This window comes from Coturnix japonica, chromosome 1 (genome assembly GCF_001577835.2).
Source record: "Coturnix japonica isolate 7356 chromosome 1, Coturnix japonica 2.1, whole genome shotgun sequence".
Classification (NCBI taxonomy): Eukaryota; Metazoa; Chordata; class Aves; order Galliformes; family Phasianidae; genus Coturnix; species Coturnix japonica.
In genome coordinates, this window is record NC_029516.1 from 83,769,791 (window position 1) to 83,796,327 (window position 26,537).

At 36.2% G+C, this 26,537-nt stretch overlaps 1 protein-coding gene across 5 annotated transcripts in view; it reads right to left on the reverse strand.

Annotated features, from left to right (window-relative positions):
* Nucleotides 1–2,696: 2,696 nt before the first annotated feature.
* Nucleotides 2,697–26,537, reverse strand: part of CADM2 (cell adhesion molecule 2) — a 592,503-nt gene continuing 568,662 nt past the window's right edge. For all 5 annotated transcript variants that reach the window (XM_015880063.2, XM_015880073.2, XM_015880082.1 and 2 more), the window contains 2 exons: nt 5,026–5,151; nt 2,697–3,407 (listed from right to left, as the gene is read on the reverse strand). In XM_015880063.2, the coding sequence (XP_015735549.1) occupies nt 3,289–3,407; nt 5,026–5,151 (245 nt within the window). In that variant the 3' untranslated portion in view covers nt 2,697–3,288. The remainder of the gene's footprint in view (nt 3,408–5,025; nt 5,152–26,537) is intronic.

Genomic DNA, 26,537 nt, shown 5'->3' on the forward strand with positions numbered 1-26,537 from the left:
GGGTGTGAGGGAGAGGATGTCACACATATTTTGGCTAATGTCTTCCCATCAAAAGCCTCCATTTTATGCATTTGTTGGGTACCTTGCAGGCATCTTCAAAACGATCTTTCAGAATGGTATCTTGACTAAAGGAAACAGGAAACTGGTTTAAAAACCAGCCTACTGAATATCATTAACTTTGAGCAATGGTTTTGCGTACAAAAGAGAATTACGCCTCTTCACACTTGGTACAGTAATTTCAATCTGTGAGGACTAGATAGGCATGCAAAGTGCTACCCAGTCAGAATTTGCCCTTTATGGCTGCTTGTTGTGGTGTTTTTTACACCTGCTTTGCACAGATGTAAGTGACATCCCAAGGTACAAGATAATGGAAGATCAAGCGCATTAAAAGCCAGCACATACCAGAAGTTTTAATTGGAAACCAATGAAATAGTGCATTTCAACAGTTCAATTCATATCTTTTTTGTTTGGTTTTGTTTTTGCAAAGTCTAAACACTGTTTTTATGCTGCTGAAAAAAATGACTCAAAACAGTTACCCCAAGAGCAATCTTGCTTTTGAAGGTCCTGCCTGACCTTGGTTGGGCAATGGTTCAAGTAACAACTCTACTATTCAAACAAGCTGGAGTTAGGAAGAGTTAAAAAAGGCATGAACATCGTGCTTCTGGGGAATTCCACTTGAGCAAATAAGGCCCTTGTCCAGGGAAGCACTTCTTTTTATGCGTAAGAATAGTGCCTTACAGTTCAATGGAACTTCTCCCATGCCTGCAACTGAGTGTGTGCTTAGACGCTTAGTTCAGTTGGGCCCCAGGTACTGAAATGAAACCTTGCTGTATTGTGGCTAATGAGAATTACAGTTCTAGCAAGAATCCATATTTTTGGTACTAAACTGAATTACTTCCTTTGCCAGCCTTTTTACATGTGTATGCTTTGAAAGACATGAATATCTTGTAAACCTATACTAGTTTTCAATGTGTCTAGTAGCACCTACCTGGTTCTCTCAAACTACCATATTATATTAACATATTATTGCATTTTTCCACAGATGGGTATGGAACTGTAAAAACAAGCATGCAATCACATCAATGCAGACTAATTTCTTTAAAATGTCATACTGTATATGATTTATTATGTTAACACTCAACCACATCATATTATTTATGTCTGTATATTTTGAAAAAAAGTGCTGCTTGATTGACGTCACCCTTTTTTCTTAGAAATTAACAAGATAAATGCTTCAACAAAAACAATTAAAATACTCTAGTATTGTCCTTAAAAGGTTTATATCTTTTGATAAATAATCTGACACAGCACCTTTATCTTCCATTTTTCCATACTACATGATGTCATATTCCAAACTCTCCCTTTCCCACACAAAAATAAAATCCCAGGAGAAAGTCCTTTACAGTAGACCATCATGCTTTTAGGCTTCACAAACAAGTACAGCAACCAGAGAGAAATATTCTTTTGTCAAAGGTGCAAAACTCAGGAGTACAACAAACTCCATCTAGACTAACTTGCATTCTCCAGTATAGAATCATTACTAAGAGCTGTTATGGCAACCTTGTTACTTCATTGGAAGAGGAAATAAGCCAATGGGCTTACAGTGTTTTGTTGTCGCAATTAAGAGCATGTGTTTCTCAGCTGTCAATTACACAAAAAATTTCAGAAATAATCCAAACAGAGACTTTCACTGTGGAGCTAAAAGCATGGCAGGAATTCTCTATCATTCACGGTGACATAAGTTTGTACCTCACAAAATGCATAGACAGGAATTTAATATAAAGAATTAGTCCATTTACTGTATACACAAAACATATATCTTTTGTTTTAACATTTCTTTTTTTTTTTTTAAATTTTTTTTTCCACTTTTTTTTTCTTTTTTTTTTTTTTTTCTTTTTTTCTTTTTTCTTTTTTGGCAAACCAACGTCGAGAAGCAGCTCTGGAACTGCCAAATTAAAAACAGAATTTTTGCAACTCAATAGTATTTTTAAGGATTGTAATCAAATGTGGTTGTAATTTAAAACCTGAGGCTGTGCACTGGTTGTTAGCATAAAACTACCTTTCCATATAACATTGTGCTTCCATTGTATAACAAAGAAAAAACTAACAAGAACTAGAAAAGTTTGCTGCTGAACAGTGCTAGGACATACAGACAAAAAAAATACTTGTACATGTTACCTACTCAGAATATCGGTTTGAGTCATATCTAAAGGGATATAGACATTAGAAAATGCCTACTTGTGACTGACTTAGCTACTGCCAAAAAAGTTAAATATGTATCAAACAATGTTTAATTGAATTTATTATATGCACTATATACATATACTAAAATGTCTTGCAGTCATGCCCCATGAATGCTTCAAATTTGAGTAGGCAGGTGAGTCCATGTAAAGCAAATAAATTACAAAAACAGAAATTACTCAAAAAAAAAAAAAAATCTCTAATCTTTGTGATCCCCTTCCCCCTCTCCCTCCACCCCCCCCCCCCCCCCCCCCCCCCCCCCCCGGCGGAAAAAAAAAAAAAAAAAAAAAAAAAAAGCAGTAGAAGGGCAGGACAAATTTGTTTCAAATGAAGCACTATTACCTAAATTTGCAGAATCAGTTTAGCTATTCAGCATGATTTTACCACTGAAACATGGCACTGCTGTCAAGGTACCATTTAAAACATAATAAAGCAAAGCAAAGCAAAACAAAAAATTCAGTGGATCAACAGTTGTATTTTTTCCACCAAATCCAAGCACACGATAAACTATTCTACAAAGACTTCTGTTTGTATTTCCTAGGGCATATGTCTCAAAAACAAGTCGCTTTTTTAATTATAGACATGTATAAAACATTCTTTGTAAACCTCTAGTCTTAGACTTAACATTTTATGTAAGTAAATTAGGTTTTTACCTAATAGTATTTGTTATGAATATTGTTCTATGACATACTAGTAGGGACCATGGTAAAAGAAACTGAAAAGAAGAATGTTGTATAACATTTAAAAACGTAGAAAAATTGAATTAAGATGATTAACATTGTTAAGGCTGTATATTCAAGCACTGTATGTTAAGAGAGCAGTGGATATGAATTTTAGGCAATAAGAAATGTCCTGCTTTATACATGATGCTGTAATTATAGAATGGGAATGTCAACAGCTGATTGTTGGCATAAACTGGCTACTTAGAGCAGGTATGCGAGTTAATAAAGATAGCAGAAGATGGCAGAAATGAAGTCTGAAAAATGATAGCCAGTTTTCTCCAGCATTCAGCCTGATAAGTAAAACTCCGAGATTCTAGCTCTGCATCTAAATGAAATACTCTTTTTTCTCCTCTGCATTGACTTGGCTGCCTTCTGCATTGATAATGGCTGTGTCGGCATCAGGTGCATCTTCAGCTCCTTTTGCTTCATTTGTTAAATATGTTCCTATAGGAATCAGTACAACAGAAGAAAAAAAAAAAAAAAAGAAAAAAAAAAGAGAGAGAGAGAGAGAAAAGAAAAAAGATTAGTTTTTTGTTTTTTGGTTTTTTTTTTTAGCTTTACATTTTATTATAGGAAAGTACATTCCTAACAATGCTCCAATTACTTCATGAATGGATGGATATTTTTAAACAGATTTAGTATGAATGATACTTGTAGGTTCAGCTTTCTACTTTGTCTATGAAATATCTGTAGTATTAACACTGGTAATCCACATGCACAAATTCACATATACTCATTGTAAATTGAGGAAATACCTTAAAAAAAGACCACTTTTTATTTAACTGCAGTAGTATGCAATATATTTTGTAATTATAGAATAAATGCTAAAATCTTGGTTATTTCATGGAACAACTATTTACAAAAATCAAACCAACTTTGAAAATTTGGATATTCATAAATGCTTAAAGAACTCAAAAACACACACACACACACAAAACCACTTCTTTTTTGTACTTCTTTTTTACATTATCTTACCTACGTTTCAATTTTACTGAATTGCATTACAGTCATTTCCAAGAATTATAAAACTGAGGTAGTTTAACTAAACCCATTCAGATTATAGTAGCACACATTTTTATGATCAGAAAATGAATAAAAAGATTTGACCTCAACAACCACTTGTCCCCTTGTGAAAAGTGGAATTTATGTTGGCATACGATTCATATGCTTTTGTTCAGAAATAAAAAAACAAAAGAGACACATTTCCACTGGCTTATTTTTTCCCCTACCTGGCCCAATCAAATTAAAATATTATTTGTATCAGCTGATGTCTGCTAGCTGTATGATTATCCTACCTAAATGATTTAATGAGTTCACAACAATACTAATACTTTCTTCCAGGCTTTTTTTTTTTTTTTTTTTTTTTTTTTTTTTTTTGTGGGGATGAGCAAATCAACTGGGTTTTAGCAACTGGTCTGCAAGCTATTCAGAGGTTAAATCTCACAAAATGATTTCGGAATTAACTAGGTCAAAATGGGATCACAGAGAGGCTTAGTCAGAAGTCAGTGTCACTCCATCCCTCTTATCTCTGTTGGTGGTGGGGATTCAAAATGAAAGGATTAGAATTCTTAAGGTGAAACCTCTGCATAAAGTAAAGCTTGACCCAGGAATGAAACTCTTATTCTGGTGGGACCATTAGCAAAACAGCTACTGATCTGAAATTTCACAATCAGTATTTAAAATTATCTTTTTGTTTTGCACATTAAAAGTATCAGCACAAGAAAAATCTTGTGTATTCATGTAAACATTCATCTGTTGACTTGATATACTAGTTAATATTACAAGATCATGTAATCAAGTGTCTAGAGCTAAAGGCTAAAACCAAGGGGCACTCTAAATCGCCGACTCATTACATGAATACATAACTAGACATTGTTTGCCTTAGTTAGTCCACTGAAAAACTGGACAGAAATTCAGGGACTTCACTCGTGAATAAAGTGTGAATGGAGCTTGCTTTTCCAAATCATTCAGCAGATGGGGGAAGGTGAAAGGGAAAAGCATTTGCAAGTGAAATTATGCCTTGCTTCCAGAAGGGACAGAAGTTCCACTAAATCTATCCTACCTTTATGTCTTGCCAGGTATCGACCAAGGAGAATTATAGAACATAGCGTTACAAAGACAACTACAGCCACTATTCCTCCTATTAGAGCGTGGTCAGGTCCGGTCTGTCCAGCCAAAGCATTTGGATCTACAGGGAGAAACAAAAACCAAAAGTGGTCCTACACAGACAAAAACTGACAGGAAAAATGCACAATACCAAATATTACACTGATCATCCTGAAAATAGGGCATTTCCCTCTTTAATATTTAGCATGGTTATTCCCACTTTTACTATCATATCTTATCACCAACACAGTGCCACTTGTATTCCCAGACTGTTAAAGCCCTGAAGACATCGCAGTCATGAAAAAATATTACCTTCTTATTCTTTAGCAGAGGTTATTAAATGGGAAAGGTTTCTGGTTTTGTCCTCGTCATTTTACAACTGAAAACCTGGCCACAGCTATTTATAGAAGGAAAAACAAGGAACTGAGAATTGGGGATCAGATAGCATCAGCAGAATAGTGTCTGCATAATACATAATTTATAGACCTGATTCTCAGTGGGGAACCCTTATATATTCTCTTCCTCTCATTCCTGTCCTATTGCACCAGAAATAAAAAGGCAGATAAAGTGTATCCTTGCCAAGTTCCTCTGCACATGGCTGAGTCTGCATGAATTTGGTCAGATAAAGGTATTGGGCAACCTGAAGATCATCATTCATTTTCAAGCCTCAGTTTGAGAATTTACTGTGAATACTCAATTAGCGCCCAAATGGAACGAGCTATTATATATTCAACAGTGTATTATCAGGTCTACTTTACTAACTCTGGACCAGGTGCTACTATGAATGCTGTCAGATTTAAGCCTTCTGTGCTGGTCACCTGACCTGTTGGCTGGTGCTTCATGAATGTTGCAAAGAACACTGGGAAATGACACTATTTAGGGGTGAGTAATTCTCTGGAACTTTGGAACAGTGAATGAGCAATCTCTGTCAGCTGAAATATGCAAAAGGAAGAAAATATTCAATTGAAGAGTCATGTTAAGATTTCTATTTTGATGAAAGTGCCTCAGCTACATGGTAATAGTAATTCTCTCAAGATGCTATTAGCATGTTCTCTATGTTGCTGTCAGTCTACACACACTGTTTCAAGGGCATTTCCCTTGTAGCAGCCATTTATATTCTACAAATAGTTTGCAAACAACATCTTTTTGCAAAACAGAAATGTAGGAAAAATATTTACAGAGAAAAGAAGTCTATCCTGTAAAGATGATTAAAGTGCCTCTGATAATGCTTAGGAAGTGTGATTCTGTAACACCATAATTACATTCTGCTGACCAAGATCACTGATTAATGGTAAGATGTATTTATATATCTACATAGACACAATAAATATATTGTATATAAATATGGCATTATTTAGATGAAATGAAAGAAGCATGCTTTCTCTTCTCTTTGCAAAACATCAGCCACATGAAAACTTCAAGTTTGCTGGAGCACACAGCAGCATGGGCCATGGTTATAGATACTGTTCTGCTCTTAAGAGTCACCAAACCCCTGAAGCACGGCTTCCTCCCCTACTGTTGGCTCCAGAACTCCCAGCTGTTTGTCTTCTGGCTGCTAAGGGGACATAGGGGAAAATGACCACACCACTTCTGCAGACATCACAGCAAACTAGTTAGGTGCCTCAAGAAAGCTAGAAACACATTATAAAGTCTGCTATCCCTGCCCCCTCTCCATCCTCATGAAAATTCTGATTCACTATATTGAGCAGGGGGGATCAGTTCAAAAGGCTCTATTTTGATGATCAAGAAGGACACTCATCTTTGTGTTCCAGCAGCTTTGCAGGGAAAGGCAGAAGGGCTGAAATCTCATCCTGCCAGAGCCACAGCTTGGAGCCTACAGCCATCCTTCACCAGGCCTTGCAGAGGCTCTGCTTTCCACAGCACTTAGAAGGCAGTGATCACTTGAGAAAACGGAAGGTAACAGCTTGCTGCAGGACTTTCAGCCTGCTTGAGCCATCTAGCAAATTCCTCCTTGTGTGGTGTCTGTGGCAAAGTTGCTGTAAACCTGCTCCCAGCAGCAAAAAGCAACACCAATTTTGGCACTCAGGAGAAACAACGTCCCTAAGTGCTGCATGTAATCTGCAGGAGATGCTCTTCTCCAGAACCTGGGCAGGAGCAGGATAAACTTGTTTTCCCACTGATATGCTTATATATACTTGCTGATATAGTAGCAGGAAAATTAACAAATGAAAGGCAATATTTTGAGGGATAACATCCTTCCTGATGAGGAGTACAATCTAAAGAAGGACTAGCATGGCTCTTTATCTAGAGGTATTTTTTGAAAAGCTGATTGCTGCATACAAGCTCAGTGCCCAGATTTACACATCACTCTTATGTGAGCTTTTGTAAGCACTACAGACAGATATGGTCACACAATGGTAATCATAATACATTGATGTGAATATGCATGTGTTCTCATCCTCAGGTGATTACCAATGTGCAGTTTCTTCCTTTAACATACTTGATGCAATGGACTACTCCTGATGAAGACTAATGAGATTCCACTCTTCCTAAAGATTGACATTTTTAACTTTTAATTTAATTTTAGCTTTTCGTCGGAATGCAAAAATAGTGTTGTATTGCCATTAAGAGAGAACTTTACGTTTCTCAGTCTTGGTAAGATTACACTGATAAATATTGTCACAGAAACCCATTCACAAAGAAACGGTGTGTGAACTATTTCCATTATCAAGAAGCAAAAAGAGAAAAAAAAAAAAAAAAATAAAAGGGAAGATCCAAGGAACTACAGGCCAGTCAGTATCAACTCTATGCCTGGCAGGATGGTGGAGCAGATTCTCCTCAAGGCCCTACTAAGGCATGTGGAAAATAAATATGAGGTGATTGGTGTTAACCAACATGGTTTCACTAATGGCAAGACATGTTGACAAACATGGTGGGCGTTTATCATGGAGTTACGGTATCAAGGAAGGGCAACTAACATCATTTACCTGCACTTGGGCAAAGTGTTTGACACTGTCCTGCACAACATCCTGGTCACTAAATTGGAGAAAAATGGATTTGATGGATGGACTACTCACTGGATAAGGAATTGTCTGAATGGCTACACTCAGAGTTGCAGTCAGTGGCTCACTGTCCAAATGCAGACTGGTAATGAGTAGTGTTCAAAAGGATATATACTGGGTTTGTGCTATTTAACATCTTTGTAGATGGCATGGACAATGGGATTGAGTGCACTACCAATTTGCAGATGACCAAGCTCAGTGGTGCAGTTGGCATGCCAGAGAGAAGGGATGCTATCCAGAGGGACCTGGGCAGGCTTATGCCAATCTCATGAAATTTGACAAGTGCAAGTACAAGGTCCTGCACCTTAGCTGGGGCAATTCCAAGCACAGACAGAGGCTGGGATGATAATGGCTTGAGGACAGCCCTAAGGAGAAGGATTTGGGGGTGTTAGTTGATGAAAGAAAGACTCAGCATGAGTTGGCAATGTGCACTTGCAGTCCAAAAGGCCAGTTGTATCCTGGGTTGCATCAAGAGAAGTGTGTACAGCATATTGAGGGTGATGACCTTGCCACTCTACTCTGCTCTCATTAACTTCATCTGGAGTACTCTGTCCAGTTCTGGAGCCCTCAACACAAGAAGGACATGACCTAGCTGGAGCAGGTTCAGAGGAGGGCCATGAAGATGGATGGAGAGCTGTAGCATCTCTCCTATGAGGACAGGCTGAGTTGATGCTCTTCAGACTTGGAGAAGAGAAGGCTCCAAGAGGACCTCATAGACGTGGTACCTGTAGGGGGCCTACAGGAAAACTGGGGAGGGACTTTTTTTAAGAGCATGTAGTGACAGGAGAAGGAAAAATGATCTGTTTACAGCAAGTGGGTACATTTAGACTAGATATTAAGAAGAAAATGATTACCGTGAGGGTGGTGAGACACTGGAACAGGATGCTAAGTTAAGCTGTGGAAGCCCCATCCCCAGAGGCATTCAAGGCCAAGCTGGATGAGGCTTTGAGCAACCTGGTCTAGTGGGAGGTGTCCCTGACTACAGCAGGAGGGTTGGAACTAGGTAATCTTCAAGGTCCCTTTCAACCCAAACCATTCTATCTTTCTATGATTTTTACCACTGAAAAAAATCACTTTTTTAAAAGAAAAATGAAAGGAAGGAGTGGATGGAAAGGAAGGAAATGGAGAAAGATCCCCACAAGAAGCCAGTATTTTTGGGGGAAACAAGCACTCTTTCATGGCAAAATGAAAACCTGCACAATATAAACAATGCTATGAAAAGGAAGTGCTTCCCATAAAAATTTTCTCCTCATAGAAAAATAATGTTAACATTAAATATAAATATGCTCTACATTATGCATGCTGTGTAATGCACTATACATTTGCCATTCATTAAATGACCTAAGCCCCATGACTGAATTATAGATCTGGGACTATCTACCATTTCATAAATAATTACTGTGTCAAAATGTTCCTGAACAGTAGCTGAAAGACAGAAATACAGGGGTTTGGAAAATATGCCATTTTCCATTTTAGATATTTATACAGTGACCATATACAATCTTACAAGAGCTCTTGGCATTTTTATTAACAACTCCCTTTAGGGAGGATGCCCTTTACTATCTTCATGAGTTTCACCTGGTCTTAGCCTGCCACACTCGTAAGTCCAACAAATAATGTCTTAATTATTCAATCAAGCAATAAATATTTATAATCAAGGGAAGAAATAAAAAAGGGATTAGTTTGTTAGACAGTTTTCTACTGCATGAGCACAATAAACTAAAATACTAATGGTCTGAGACACAGAAATTCAGAAAGATCTTAATCAGTCTAGATCTCCAAACGGTAAAAGAACCGTTTACTTTATTCTTTGATTGGACTAAATAAATCTTCCAGCAAGACAATGTCAGTAAAGCCAAGAAGTCTTTTTGTTTGTTTCTGTCCTGAATTTAGGAAGTACCTTCAATATACTGATTGCTGATACAGTGACATTTTCACTTACTGGGATTTACCCATAACAGTTTGTTCACAGAGTTACAGAGATAACATACTTAAAATGAGTAAGAGGAAAGTAATAGATCATTCATTAAGAAGTGAAACACATTGGATAAGCCTTTACACCTATTAAATAAGAAGATAAGTGCATTTTCTGACTGAATGACTAAGTTTCAGTGTAGAATATTTTTATGTGATTTCACACATTAGCTAAGCAGAGAAATGCTGAAACAGTTTTTCATGCTTTTGCATAAAGTATATGGTAATTATTCATCTAATTTCATTTTCTTCCTGCATAAGTTTCCTTCTTATTTATGCACAGTTGACTTGACTGAGCAGGCTGCAGGAAGGGGTCACATAACCCTTTTCCAAGCAATGAGAGAAAAAGAGCTGTGTATGCTGAAATGGTAGCATATTTTGGGGAATATGCTCAAGTAGTCCTCTTTATTGTAAAGATTAATTTTTGGCTTTGGTGCTGAACTAAAAAGTTATACAGAAATCACTTTGAGTATGACATGCTCAGCTTTGAGGGATCTAAAGTAATCATTCATTTTGACCATTTATACTAAAAGAAAAATTGGAAATAAAGGCCGTAATTTGCTCATAAAATGCATTCTCAAAATGAAGACGAATTAGGCAGACATTATTTGAAAATAACTGTTCCTTAGGGCTGGGAAAAGAACAGGGATGCCCCATTTCTGACAAGTGCTGAAACCCTCAGCCTACATTCACTTTTACTGATTTCATGAATAATCCATTACTTAGGCAAAATAGAATTGTTCCAGCAAGAGATCCTGGGGCGTAGCACCAAGTCACAATTTATGTGGCAGCAAAATCTCTTCAAGTGATTCCTCCTTTCCTCAGTTTCACTCCCAGTTATCAATCCCAGTACAATTTGCAAAGCATTTATACTTTGGACAGAGACACTGTTTAAAGGACCTGGCCCAAAATCAGATCAGTAAAACAACATGCATTTCGGGCTGAGGAGACCCAAAAAGCACAAAAAAAACCAACCCACTTTGTCCAATTTGAAATACTCTTGCGTTACTGCAAATGAAGAAGGATAGGGTGAGAAGGTGTGGTGGAAAGTGGTGAAAGCTTCCGGAGAAAATCTATCAAGGAACCACATCTAAATGTACAAGTACTTTTAAGTGCCTTTGTGAAATAAAATGCAAAAATTACAGGAAGCAAGTAATGGACCCATCTCTTTACTTCATCCTTTTGAGTTTTGAGACGTTCACCAGTGAATATAAGCTAAATTAGAAATATTCCCCTTCACTAAGCCATACTTCAGCTTAGCTTCCTAAAGAAGGAGAGCTTTTGTGATCATGCTCTTTCATTCTCTGCAAATTGCTTACTTAGGAACCATGGATCAATTACAACCAATCTTAAGAGACAGTATAGATCTCAAGACTATTGTTTTCCTGTAACTATCCTGAAAGAACAGGCTGCCACAGGAGTTCAGACCTCATTAGGTATCAGAGAACCTACAGGAAGGATGCCTTTAGAAAAACCCTAATAGAGACAAAAAGCTTCATACAAAATCTGTGCCCCAAGATCAATTTCTCAATAAAGGTTTCTTCCCATTGTGATTTCTTTGGCATATAATAAAGCACATGTCCCTTTTGAAGCTTTTCACACCATTAAGAGACATTTGTAACACACCTCAACTCTTCCCCAGTGCCTTCTTGTCTCATAATCGGTCAGCCCATGCTGCAGCATTTAGATAATTCAGTTTAAAAGTCAGTCAATCAAAATAATAATAATAATAATAATAATAATAAAAACCACTAAGGTAGGAATTTACTCACAAATATGGATAGTAGATAGAACTGCATTGACAGCTGACAAGGTATTTGATTTAGGCATAGTGGCTGTGGTGCTGTCTGTGATAAGTGCTGGTGAGGAAATTTTACCCATTTTAGCATCTTCATTTGGGCACCCCACAGCTCAATTTTCCCTTCCTGGCCTGGAGTGCTGAAACAGGTACTTTTAATCTCATTTTGTAATATGCCACTAACCACTAAAATACATGTACTTGAAACTTGTGAAAGTATTGTTAAGGAAGAAAAGAAAGTTTCTAAACCCTCATTTAAATTGCAAAGAGTAGCTGCCCAAAGGGGTTGGTAGTGAAATTTGTTGAAAATGTGTTTTGTTATTAACCAGTTCTGAACTTAAAATATGTGACAGCCTTCCTTTTACTTCAGTGCCTGAAGCAAAGAAGAACAAAACAGAGTGCTAATATGCAGCATATATAAACTGCTATTTTAATAGGAGAACATCATCAACCATAGGCAAGACAGACAGAAAGAAAGCTTACAAGTAAACCTTCAAAAGAATTGATAGCCTTTTCTTCTGGTATTACTGCAGTAGCACATTTAGCACATTTTGCCTCTAAGTGTTTTTTTTTGGTTTTTTTTTTTTTTTTTTTCCACAGCATTGAATTATATATAAATTCCTATTAAGAAGAGCCCACATCTCAGAAGGATAAAAGCCCCACAGTAATGTGTCAACAGATGAATCTACAGCTCCTTTTGAGAGCTCATGTTGTTCTCATGAATTTAAGATTTAAGATTTCTTTTAGTGGAGTAATATCTATTACTTTTTTTTTTTTTTTTGTGTGTGTGTGTGTGTGTGTGTGTGTGTGCGCGCGCGCTAATAGGAGAGCTGTATATCTATCCTGGGTAAGAAATGAAAAGTTTAACATTTTCTAGGGTCCTTAGAGCCTTGTTCCAGATTTTCTGCCTTGTCTTTCGTTTCACTGACATAGTTATTCAAAGTTTTTTGGTTCTTTGTTTTTTCTCTTTTAATGGTTCTTTAAAAGCTTCAGCTTTCTGAAGGGAATGCATTCCTCTAATTAGAGCACACAACAGACTTCTCTTATTGACAACATTATATTCCCATCCTTCAATAAAGTCATTAATTGCTTCAGAACCTGTCTTAGAAAAACAAACAAAAACCTAATGTGCAAATTTTTGCTTTCATCTCACTTTCTGTAGAGGATAACGAAGAGAAGAAATACTTGCAGACAGTCCAGCTATAACTTCTGGCTACTGAGGAAGGAGGATGTAGGGAAACAGCAAACTGGCAGAAATGACTGTAAAATTTCTGTTAAGCCTCTCTTCCCAAGTGAGTTATATGTAGGCTGCAGCACAACAGCCAGGTGATGGATTAACTCTGCTTCCAGCATTTGAATTTTCAGCTTCTTCTGAAGTTCCAGAATGCTCAGTGTCTCCCTCCATTGCACAAGCAAAGCAAAGCAGCTCGAAGTTTGGAAACTACAGCTTATTAGACATCAAAAAAAGAAAGCCAACCCTACTTAGAAAGTCAAGATGCATGACTTCCCATTTTCTGAGAAAAAGTACATTTTGTGTCATCTTTCCCCTAATGACTTTCCGTCAATAAACATAGGAGGATCCCTACTCTTTTTCGTTTTCTTCATCAACAATAAAGGACAGACACCAGCTGGTGTAGGCGTGCATATGTATGCACAACTCCCTTTCTTGACACCAGAAGTTAATTATCTATATAAATAATGAATAATTCCCTAATTAACACAGAGACTGGAGATGCCAATGAACTCTCATGCTCTCTTTCTTGTAGTACCTTATAGCTGTAGTTTTTGGTCACTTCCTACAGATTTCAGTTTGCCAAGCAGAACATGCAGAAAAATGTCTGTGTGGGAAGTGGAGTGTGTATACACACACGCACTCAGAAGGTTCTGAGCTCAGGTACCTCTTGCAGCCATATGGTCTCTTCCATTCTTATCCTTTGCTGACAACGAGAAAGCAATGCTTTCTACACATCGCAAACTATGATGATATTGTTTAAAGACAATCCTTCAAAGCATTTAAGAAAGTAATTCTGCTATCCAGTAGCTTCTGGAAGGTAGTATAGTCTTTTCTACAATCACTTTTCTTGCTATTTTGTTTTTATGTTTATCTACAGACTCCCTCACAAATAGCTTTTCAGGGTTAATCAGTACCACTGTATACCTCAAATAAACCCTCTACCTCAGGTAAGCAGCACAAGGAAAATAAACATCCAGCTAAGGAATGTTATTTAACAAATGGACAGATTCAGTAATGTGAAGATAGAGAGGAAGCTGTTCTCGATGACGGCTAGACGGAAGAAGGCTTTCTCACCAGTAAGGCAGAGAAGCATAGTTAAAGCTAGCAGAGAACACCCATGGTTACATAAGGAACAAAAAAAGGCATGAGTACGTCCAGAGTCACACAAGGTACGGTGGATTAAATCCATTCAGGAAAGTTTTCAAAACAAGAAAGGCAGTTTTAATTTAATTGAAGAACAGTTCTAATTAAAACTTCCGTGCTGGAAGTTTCGTGCTGGAAGAAAACCTACTGCTCAAATAAATTTTTTATGCTGGTCATACTAGGTTTTCCTTACAGAATCAGATTAGAATAATTATAAACCTATAATGACATCAAAACACCTCAGTAAACCAGCCACTTACAACCAGAATCTTACACCTTAGTCACGCTGAAGAGCAATTTAATCTGCCATGAGACTACTCAGTATGAATAATTGCAACAGTATTTCCTCTTCGGCAGTTAATAGCATATTATATCTGTCAATATATCTCTAGAAGATTAGCCAGGCATACTTGTGGTTAGGATAATTGATCCAAGGAAGGCTGTTGACTGGCTCAGCTTATCTCAGAACTAGAGAGGTGAGAAACACTAGCTGAGACAGTCGATTGTAATTCTGAGTAATAGAAAAGAAGACTAAATTATTGAGAGGAAGGTGAGTACTCCTGTTAACATTTAAGGTATCTTTTATAGCCATTTTAATTAGGGCATAAAATTCTATGTAAATTTTTGGGGACAATGGCAACTCCATTAGGGAAGTTTCTGCCCAAGCAATAAAACTATCTTCAGTTTGTTGGAATTTTTGCCTGTGGTACAATTGAATGCCATCCATTCTATATGCCAACTCCCTACTAATGGAAACAACATTTTCTTCATTTAATAATGACATGCTTGGTGGAATTCAATATCTTAACCATTTTTTCCCCTGAGAACATTAAGACTTTGTTGTTTTCAGAAGCCTTAAAGTTAAATACCATCCAGCTATTAGTAAGAGATTGTTTGCTCTTACTGCTATTGATTGGTAATGGATTTGCTATGAATAAAGTCAGTCTTTGCTTTCCTAAAGGACTTCTGTATTCATAATATATATATTATATATGTGTGTGTGTGTGTGTGTGTGTGTGTATACATATATATATATATATGCTGTGCTAGTTTTGCCTTATGGGGCTATTTTTTTAACTCAGCAGCATGCATTCATTTCTAGCTGCACTCACAATCTCTGTTGTCAGCACAGCTAGCTGCAATACATCCGGATTCTACCATGGGGGTCACATCCACACTGGTATGCAACTGACAGATTCATTTCCTACCATCTCTGGAGACAGATACAAGGACTGAAAAATTCAGAGGTCCAGTGTAATTACTATGTATATTTCAGATTAAATAAATGTGATAAAAGCCTCCATCTGGCTGTTGATCAAACGTGCAAAGGCAGGCTGATTTTCAGTGACATATTACAATATGTCTCTTGTAACAGTCCCAAATGCCATCCTGTAAATTACTTACATTTGGGATTACTTGACTATGGCAGACAGAAATATTACTCACTGCTAAAGTGCTGCCTATTGGGAGTATGGGAGACATGGCTAATCTTAAAGTTGTTAAGCAAGGCATTAAGAAATAATGGGGCCATGTTTATTTTACTAAATAGTGATTGTGCTCCCACAATTTGAAGATGGCAAACCCAATTTAATAGCAGCCTGATATTATATTATATTATAGATATTATTATATTATATTATATATATTATTATATTATATTATAGATATTATTATATTATAGACTCTTGATATTGAAAAGCCACAAAAAGTCTGAAGCTAGGGAAATATGTGTAAGCAGTGTGCTGGAACAGTTCCTTAAAAAGCAGAACAAAACACATCAACTGCTTCAAATTATGTGCCATCTGTTGACAAAATGGAGGCCTCTTTCTAGACAGAAACTCTGAGATTCAGAGGCTGTGGATAGGGAAAAACTCAAGCAGCTACCCAACAAATAAATAGCACTTTCCAGGGAAAAATTGGAAGTGGTACTTCCATTTCTCCTTGGGGTTGTAGTTGGAGTGTGGAGAACCATCACCACATTACTGAAAGTGTTTTAAAGAGATTATGGTAAGAAAGAAAGGCTGGAAAATAGAAGGAAAGATATTCTTAGGGCAAGTAATTGTGGTACAAAGGTCTGCTCATTTTTATGACTTACAGCTCCTTGAGGTTTACAACTCTCAGAAGAACAAAAATAAATAAATAAAATTCAGAATTGAAAACATCATTGCTTAAGTTAAAAGAAAAATCCTCTCCCCTAGTCAAACTATAGGTATTTCTTGTTGGCAGAATTATGCTTGTTCTCAATGAACATCCATTCCGTTCATTAAGTGTACCAGGATACTGTATAACAAGGGCTGTCTACTAAGGACAGTTTTGGCACTTCAAATTCTTGTTGTAAATCCCAGAAGAACAACTTATCTGTCCATATCTCTTAAAAGGACAAAACCTTTACAACACAGTGGTAAAAACTGATTTTCCTCCAGCCACTTATATAGAAAAAAATAAAATAAAATAAAAAAATAAAATACTTGGAAGCATTCACGAGCCTAGTAAGCACTTTCTAGTATTTTTGGCTCTAGAAATATTCTCCTTAACTCCTATTTGATGACTCTGAGAAGTAACTTTTCCTTCTTTTTTCCTGTCTGGTTCTCATTCTATTTTAACTACATGAAAATTTCTTTTTACTCTAAATTGTCTCATTAGCCCACATTGCTCAGCATCCAATTCTGCTTAACTAAAGTGGTTCTCTAAATGCCATTTTCTCTCAAAAGGTCTCTAAGAACTTAGTCTGTGAAAACTCTGTGAAAACACAAACACTGAATGTGAAAGAAAACAAGAAGGTTCCAAGCAAAGCTGTGTCTAGCACGACTCTCCCAAGTAAGTGTCACTGGTTGGCAGCTTTTCACTGTGTCTTTCCTTCTTCCCTTCCTTTCTGTTTTCCTTGTCTTTTCCCTTTACATTACTTCCATGCCAGGAGCACAATGTTCCTCTCTGAAGCATCTTTTTAGCTTAAACCGATGAAAAAGATGCACTCCTAAAGACGTGATTCTGCTCATTATGACCTACTTGATGCAGTCAGGAAAATGTTCATTATGACCATCTCATTCACACCTGTAACAATTTTATTCTTGATACGAAACTCACAGGTATTACATGCAGCTGAGAATCAGAGATTCATTCTGAAAGATCAAGCAGGTATAAACCCTTTACACTTACTTGAGCATAAAACTTTAAGTATAAGACCTGTAAAACTTTAGCAAGCTGCTTCTCCTCCTGCAGAGGTGAGATTCATGAATTCACAACAGCTTCACTCTGCCACCAGGACAGCTGGGCACGGCTCAGCTGTGGCCTCCAGCCTGTGGTGCTGGGCAACCTGTAATCAGAGAGCCCCTTGCAGGCAGCAGCCTCTCATCAAAGCCCTGCTCATGCCACCTGGGACAAGGAGGCAGTATGCGGCCTGTATCTGCAAAATCTCTTGCAGTACTTAAGGTGGAAAGTTGGAATTTGTATCTTTTTTTTAATTGTATGCAGTTCAGCAACTCTAGGGTTCATCAGTCTGATGATTGTGCAGCCTGCTCATGCTTGTGTGCTGTCCCTCCAGAACAGCTACTGGTGGTGCACTTCAAGACTAAGCTATATTTTTCCAGTGATAAGCATGAAAAATGCAGATTTAAATCCTTGCAGTGCAACAAATAATTTGCACAAGCTTTGACGAAGTGTTTTCTTTATCTGTGCCTCTGTTTCCCTAAAATAACTTGAGACTCAAAGAACAAAGAATGATTTTGACTCATAGAATGACTCAGAATAAAGAATGATTTTGAGGTACTGCAGTAGTAGCGATAAGGCAGGTACTTGACCTATCCTTAGAAGTGATATGCTATATTTTGAAACATTTGAAATGTGCTTTCATGGCTTTAGTTTTTACTAAGCTTCTCTTGGATATATTTTTATCTTGAGATAAAACAAAATCAAGCATCTTTTATGGCATGTTTCAATAATGAAAAAGTTAATGGCTGGATTTCTTTATTTCTGACAGATGAGACCAAACAAGATGACCTTACACAGATACATATCTAGATGTGATTCATAACAGGTAATTGGTAAAGAAAAAAAATAAGCATAAATATGGGAATAAGCCAGAAACAGTATGAATCAACTTCCAGATTATGGGAACAAACACAGAAATATTAGAGATGTTGTTAAACACTCTTAAACAGACACGAACAATCTCCTTGGTTTCATAAATAATATTGAATTTAATAGGAAAAGTTGTTCCATTTTAGCACTGGAATCACTGAAGTTGCAAGTCATCTAATACAAGAGTGTAGTGGAGAATTAATGATTAGAAAAACGAACAGCTACAGCCTCCTGGCTTCAGATTGCTTCTTCATCCAAGTAATATCCAATATTTCATCAGTACCAATGATTTTTGAAATATAATCAAACTTAGAAAATCATTATTAGAACCTCTTCATATTTATTTATGCCAAATTCTTAAAATCTTAGGGAACAATTAAAGGTTAGTTCCTTTACCATTATGTCAGTAAAATTCAGCAATGCATTTTTTGTAAATCAAAATTAAATGAAGTGAGCATCTAGCTGTCAGGGTTTCAATGAATGGTATTACAAGCTAATTCTACTATTTCTGTGATAACTGAGTAACAAAAAGCTATCAGAACAAACAAAATGAAATGTCATACAATGTTATTGTTTTAAAATTGTGAGTTTATGGCAACAGTAATTTCTCATAATAATTGCAGTAATTGTTCAATCACACCAACATGTTAGATATTTCAAAGGGCATTTGTATCTATCATTGCCACCTTAGGTTTTATGTAGTTAAATCTTCATACTGCTATAAACTATTTCAAATACTATCAAGGCTCCTTGAATATAGAAGTTGCTATAAAACATTTCACATATGTTAAGCATAAAAATCCTGGTACACAAAAATAAAAAAAAAAACTCAGCCTTTGCAGAGGTAAGCTAGTTAGTGGTTGTCTGCAGTTAGTTAGAAAGTAACAGTCATCATGGTCACTGGGGTCTGGAGCTCACCATTTGTGAGTGATCTTTGTTCGGCTTTACAAAGGGAAAGCTAAAGGAGGAAAAATTATCAGCTGCTGCCCAGGAGAAAAGAAGATGGAACCAAATTCCAACTAGATATTAAGAAACTTTTTCACCATGAAGAGGTTCAGAAACGGGCTGTGTGGTCTCCAAACTGGATGTAAATAAAACTGACATGAAGGAGGCCCCGGAAAAGTCCAATATACATCTACACTTGGCTTGGATCAAATAATCTCAAGATCCCCCCCCTACTGTATATTATTCTAGGACTCTAAGAAATGGGTGACAAGCTAATAAAACTCAAATACATGAAAAAGAAAAAAAAATGATAAAGAGCTTTTCTATATTTTTTGCATCTTAATAGGAACACAGAGTTAATATTAAACTAGCAACTTCCACATGGATGCTAAAATTTTATTATTGCTTTAAGATGTTCTGTTTTTTTCTGTTGTTTCACATCGTTGTCATCACTTTTATATCCATACTGTCAAAAATTCAAGAGGCTCTCCAATTACTTTTCTCCTGCCTTCTAGTAATTGACACACTTGAATAAAGGAACAAAGTTTCATGTAAACTCTTAGAAATGATAACACAGAAAGGAGCAATGTGTTGGCATTGAAAAACCCGATATGATAGAAAGAGCCTTATCATCCCCTGATTAATATATAATATATAATAAATATATAATATATAATATATAATACATAATATATAATATAAAGTGTACAATATATTATATATTATATATATTATATATAATGTATAATAATATATAATGTATAATGTATAATATAATGTGTAATGTATAATATAACATATAACATATAATATAACATATATAACATATAACATGTAACATATAATATATATTAACCAAATTTATTCTTTTTCTCCAAAACAGGGTCACAAAAGCCTTCCTGTAAAAAAATATTCCATACTAAATTATCTCAGATAATGTTTTACGAAGCATTATACATAATAAGAACGTCAAAGATCACTACACTGTTCCAATGAACTTTCCATTAAATTATGTTTACAATTACAGAGAGGTTAAATTTGAGAAGAAATTAACTGACATTTCCGCTTTCTGTGGCAACTACTATATTTTCAGTTCAAGGTTTTCAGTATTATGGCCAGCGTAGAACTACTGTGGTTCTGCTTTTCCAGGTATAGCTAGGTTTAATTATAGCAAGGTCAATTCATTTAAAATCTCTGGTACCTCTTTACTCACTAGAGAAATTGTTATGCAAGTAATGCTCTGGATGGTGTTGTTTCTCTGTAATAGCAGGGGGTAAGAACGAGCAACCACAGAAATTGCTTTTCAGCCTGTCAGACTTGATATTCAATGCACAAAACATTCCATAGATAAAAATATACTGCAGCTTATCTCTATGTAATAACACTGAGTATACATCTTTCAAAGAATTCCATAGGCCCCAAACACAGCAGGGATTCAGAGATGGGGTTACCACACTGAAGCTCTCATCTAACAATATGACAACTAAATACATGGTCACAAATCTTCTTCAGAAACCTGGGAGATTAAATCCTGCTGCAAAAATTCTCTCACACCCCAAATGCCCCCAAATTTAATAGGAAAACATTCTGGAATGCATCCAGCATCTCTTCTCTTCCTGCTTATCACAGTCCCTTCCTCTTTGGTAATTTGACACCAGGAGAGGAAAATTTCTTAGAAAATCTGCCAATGTCAGAATATTTAGCTGTATTTCCAAGAGTCTTCTGGGTCTTCTGCCCTACACAGCTCTATCACTGTTCTATAGTAGCATTACATTTTCATGAAAGCTCATACACACCTTCATCAAAGTGTAACTTAAAAGTGCAACTGGCAAACTGCATAAATCCTGCTACTGCCTTGCTACTCTGTTATTGCTATTTCCTGTTACTGCTTTGGAAGTAAAGAAGAAGTTCTCCTTATCCGAACAATAACTTCCATGAGACTGCTTGCATTTTTTCTTTTCAATGTTATTATGTACTCATGATGAGATCCAGATGAATATTTAAATATTGTTAATGCATCTTAGGACAACTTTAAGCAAAAAAAGTCTTGAAATAATGATCACAAAGGCATAGCTTAAACCATTTAAAGGACAGAGAGAAAAAATATGTCCCTGACAAACATCCTTGGATAACTAATGTGCTGTACTGTCAATGCCTAGAGGCACCACTGTTTTGCCTGAACTGATCATCTGGGTACCTGCTTCCATCATATAGTTGTTTTAAATTCACAAATTAGGTGTCTCTAACATAAGTTTCCTCAGGGCTCAAATGATTTGTTTTACTTCAAGAATGTTAAATACACACTTGAAAACACTGAATTTAAATCAAATTGCACTAAGCACTGACAATTTTATTCAAGATGCAACATGAAGAGGAGCAGAATCATCACATTTCACTGGGGCTATTGAGGTTAGCAGAGAATATTAGAGGAGTTTTAGGTAAGAAGTTTTAGGTTACATGAAAATTCTTTACTCAGAGGGCAGTGAGGCAGTGGCATAGGCTGTCCAGAGCAGCTGTGGATGCCCCATCCCTGGAGGTGCTCAAGATCAGGTTGGATGGGGGCTCTGGGCATTCTAAACTGGTGCAGGGCAGCCCTGCCCATGGCAGGGGTTTGGGGTTGGATGGGCTTCATGGCTACTTCCAACCCAAACCATCCTGTGATTCTGTGATTCTCTGAATGTCAAAATAAAACTCTGATATGCATGAAAGACACTGAAACCAACCTCATACTATGAGACACCACCTTTGCACCGTCAGACATAAATTAAGTCAAATTCCTAGAAGCTGATAGGCATGTTATCTGAGAGGTATGGTTTGTGACTCTGATTTAGAAAAATACCACTTTTGGTTAGAACTGTCTTGGAGCATAGGTAAAGTGAATACCTGATTTATTGCACCAAAAAGAACAGCTTGAAATGATCAGGTCAGTACTAACCTCTTCTGTACTCAGCTACCCAATAGCAAGCTCCAAGTATCAGTTTGCCTCTGCTTTGGCCTGGTTATTTGTTGACTTGGTGTCTCTAGAAGGGCAACTTGCTCCTGGGCAAAAAACCCATAAGATGGATGCAGTGGTACTTCCCTTGTCTTCTCTTTCTTTCAAACATAAGCAAATGTATTCTGACCAGCTAACTGTATGGACTGGCCTTAAGCATGGTCAAAACATTCAATTAGTGCTAATGAGATACAAACTACTTTCAATTTGATAGTTCTTCTACAATAACTTTTCTGTGAATGAACTGGAATGTCATATTTGAATACATCATATATGAAGGGCATGATAAAATATTCTGCAGCTTTCTGAACTGATCAGTTGGACTTCTGACTATACATTAAATTAAATGCAAAGGCTAAATTAATATATAAATAAATATATAACACATATATAGATGTATATATATATGTACACAACACATCTCCTGTCTCTTCAAAGATAGGGAATTTTGGAACTCTGACTGATTAGAACAAAGTGTTTTTATGCACATTTGAATTTTGTTGATTGGGTACATTACTTTTGTTCACGATTATTTAGTTTAAACAACTGATTTTTAGCATCATATGACAGTAACTTATAGTTTATTGATTAATTTTATACACTGTTTAAATTTTTATAAGAATATATTAAATATACTGTGCATGTGAAATCCTGTAAAGTTTTCTTGTAAGAACTGACATTTTGCTGAATTTAATTTCTTGTTATTAAAAGAAAAGCTATATGAGCTATGAAGACAGTTAAATGTATACTGCATTGTCTGATCTTGCTTAAATCTGTCCTAGATAACAAATTTCTTCTTTCAGACTTCATTTACCTGCACGGGGATAATAAGACAAATAATTGTAGGATTTTTTAGACAGATTCCTGTCATTTTATAGATCAGATTCAGAGAGAAGAAATTGAGTTATTCACTCCTTCCTGAAAAAAACAAACAAACAAACAAAAACCAAAACCTGCCCAAAAAAAACAATGGTTTTAATTTTCCATTACATCCATGAAGAACTATGCCAGCCAACCCTTTAAATAAATGCTGTCTTGACTGAGTCCCTCATCAGAGGCTTAACCACAGTCAGACCTGGGTATGCTTTATGCTTGCTTTACTCAAGGATATGAGGATGCAGCCAGTTTCCCATTAGACACCATTCACATTTCAAGTTTTACAATATTTTAAACAACTTAATGCTGCTACTAATTGTTGTTTGCAGACAGATGTTTCTTGGGCAATACAGACTACTTCAGGGACTTTCTTTTGTGGACAGGCTGGCCAAAGATGTTTTCCCTCCTATTACAAAGATTAAAGAATCCAATCTAAAAAAGTACTGAACAAGTATTTATCTCACAGACATACTTATTTCCTGATCTGCCATATATTTAAGTATATCACCAAGAAGATTTCCTGAGTCAAGTCCATAATCTTTAATGGAAGTTGGTCTCCTCATCACAGAACAGAAAAAAAACTAAAGGAAGTAAACGTAGTCTGGCTGGGAATAACAGCTGTTGTGCTGGTACAAATGTAGTAGCCATGCTCAAACACTAGAATTTCAGGAATGGTAATATTTGACATTTCAGATTGCACATTTTGGCAGAAGACCTGTTTACTTCTTATCAGTAGGACTTTTTTAGAGATCAAACGAGCTTTGTAATCAACTGCTACAGAAAACCTATTTTAACATGCTGACATGTAAAAGAGAGCATTAAAAAACTTGATCTGGCTAGTCCATAGGTTCATATATGGAAAAGAATACAAAAAATAATCCAAGTTCAAATTATTGCACATCTTCTTACACCAGCAGTAATGCGGATAGGGCTCCTTGAGTCAAAGAGCACACAGTATAGGAACTTCACAGTGGTGTCCCTTAAAGAAGTAACAATGTGTAAGGGATCCATGCCACATCAAAAACTCAGAACAAGAGGCTGTTAAAAGAGAACAAAATGAATGTTGTGAAATGGTCCAATACAACACTTTGAAATGTCTCATATGCATCTTCAGAAGAAGCACGAAAAATGGTGGCTGTGTTTGCTTTCCATAGCTGACAACAGCATTTTGATATCAGATCTCCTTTTTTGTGGTTGAACCTGTGTGAAACAAGCAGCTGAGGATCAAAACCAAAACAGTGTTCCAAAGAGCTACAAGAAAGACCTAAGACATAAAAGGACTGATAATTATAACAGAACATAATGAACTAAGTGTAATTGATGGTGAGTTGAACTGTTCCTTTAAATCAAAAAATCCGATGACATTTTGAACACTTTTAGGGAGAGATTTCAGTACTAACATTTTAATAGTGTTTTTACACCTAAACTATACAAGAAACCTTCATTCCCAGAACACCCTGAAAACTAGATGACTCATTTCAATAGGTTATATCTTGTGAAACATTTTAAAGAAACCTGAAAATCAATTATAAGGAGAGACATATTATGCAGAATGTGAAAGTTTTAGGGGGGAAAAAAAAAAAGAAAAAAAAAAGTATATTATTCCTTACAGCTTTATGTGCATGCATATAAATACATGGATAATATATTTTAAGAAATGCCAAAGAAACAGAACAGACTGGAAAGCATGGGAAAAGGAACAAAGGAACTGCCCTATGAACATGAAGTCCTTTCTTGTATTTTTTTTTCCCATTCATTTACTTTGTTATTAAACAGTTTTCACCAAGGGAAATACATCCATACTCTTTGACTTGTGGAACTTTCTACATAACTAAATGCTTTAAAATTCAATGGAAAGAGTTATTCCGTCTTTGGATGAAATTACCAGTACCATGAATAAGTACTGGATATATTTGCTCTGGGCATGTAGTAGAGATGGGGAAAGGCAGATTTTCAGAGATTCTTTAAAAGAATAATGAATTAAAATGAATCTGCTCTTTTCTTAGTGATTGCTGTTACTCTAGTAGCAGGAGTTGGAGTGCCAGATATATGTTTCATTTGCATTTATCTCCATCATTCAAGTAAGTTAGAATTAGTGTTAGAATCTGATCTTGTGCTTGCTTTCTCCAAATCCTGTCACTTTGCATGTAATTTAAAAGAAATTATAATACATTATTGAAATAATGCTACAAATTAAGATACTTATTTGGATTGCACTTCTACTCTTTTCTATTCTTATGACATTACCTGCTTGTACATCTTTGCATTTGTTTTTTTTTGTACATGCATACTACCAAAGGAGTGACTTGGCTTTAGGAAATTTTCCTGATTCCTTAGCACGGCAAATGCGGGGTACCTTCCCCATGCTGCAAGTGTCGCTGCCTCTGAGTGGGGAACAAGAGCTAAGCTTTTTCCTGTTCATTAGTAATTACTGTAAATAGCTAGGGCACAACTGAGCTTATAGTTTCTGCTTTATATTTGGCATGTTTTCCCAACTGTTCAAGCCAGAATACCAGGCAATGCTCTAGGAGTATGATCAATAAACCAGATCACAAACAATACATAATTTTGGATTTTTTTTTCCTCTCCTTTCCCCGTTAGTTCATTGCTTCATTGTTTCTGAATTCCTTTTGTTTTCAAAGAGCATCATTTTCTGTCCATTGAAGCAAAACTGAAGAAAAGAAGTGAGAAAATGCTGGGGCAGCTATGCAGGTAAAATCCTTGTAAATCCTACTCTGAACAGTTTAATATTCTGAATCCCTGCTTCAGGGAGATGAAAACCCTGTCAGCATGCTCCGAGTTGCACTGATGTCTGAGTAGGAAGAGTTTACTGTATATTTGACTTTAAAAAAGGGAAAGAAAGAGAATGAAATTAAGATTCCTCTGCTATGCTGAAGCTTTCTACAACACAAGCCTCACTGATAAACAAAAATATAAACACATAGAAATTAGAAGCATTAGAAGTGGTCACAAGCTGCTGAAGGTCTCCATTTAATTAGTATTCAAACTACTAGTGAACCGTCTAGCTCATTTTGATTCATTATGAAGCATTACTGGAGAAACAGAAAAATAACATAATTCCTAATGATTAAGACTGCCATTATGCATATTTGTATAGGCATCAAATTCTTTTCAAGTTGCTGGTACCAAGCCAGGATTCCAATCTCTGCCTGAAGCAGGCAAGAGACTGCTGAAATTAAACTTTAACATTCCCATCGCAAACAAAAATATGCCTTCAGAGTGAATACTTGGTTCAATCGGTTGAATATCTATATGGGATAGAGACTTCTATGCACTTAACTAGTGGAATAGGAATGTGATAATAAGCCACTATGTGCATCTTAACATAATGTATCATATGTATTATTCCAATTGTAGCACTGTATTAATCAGTGAGATCACATTT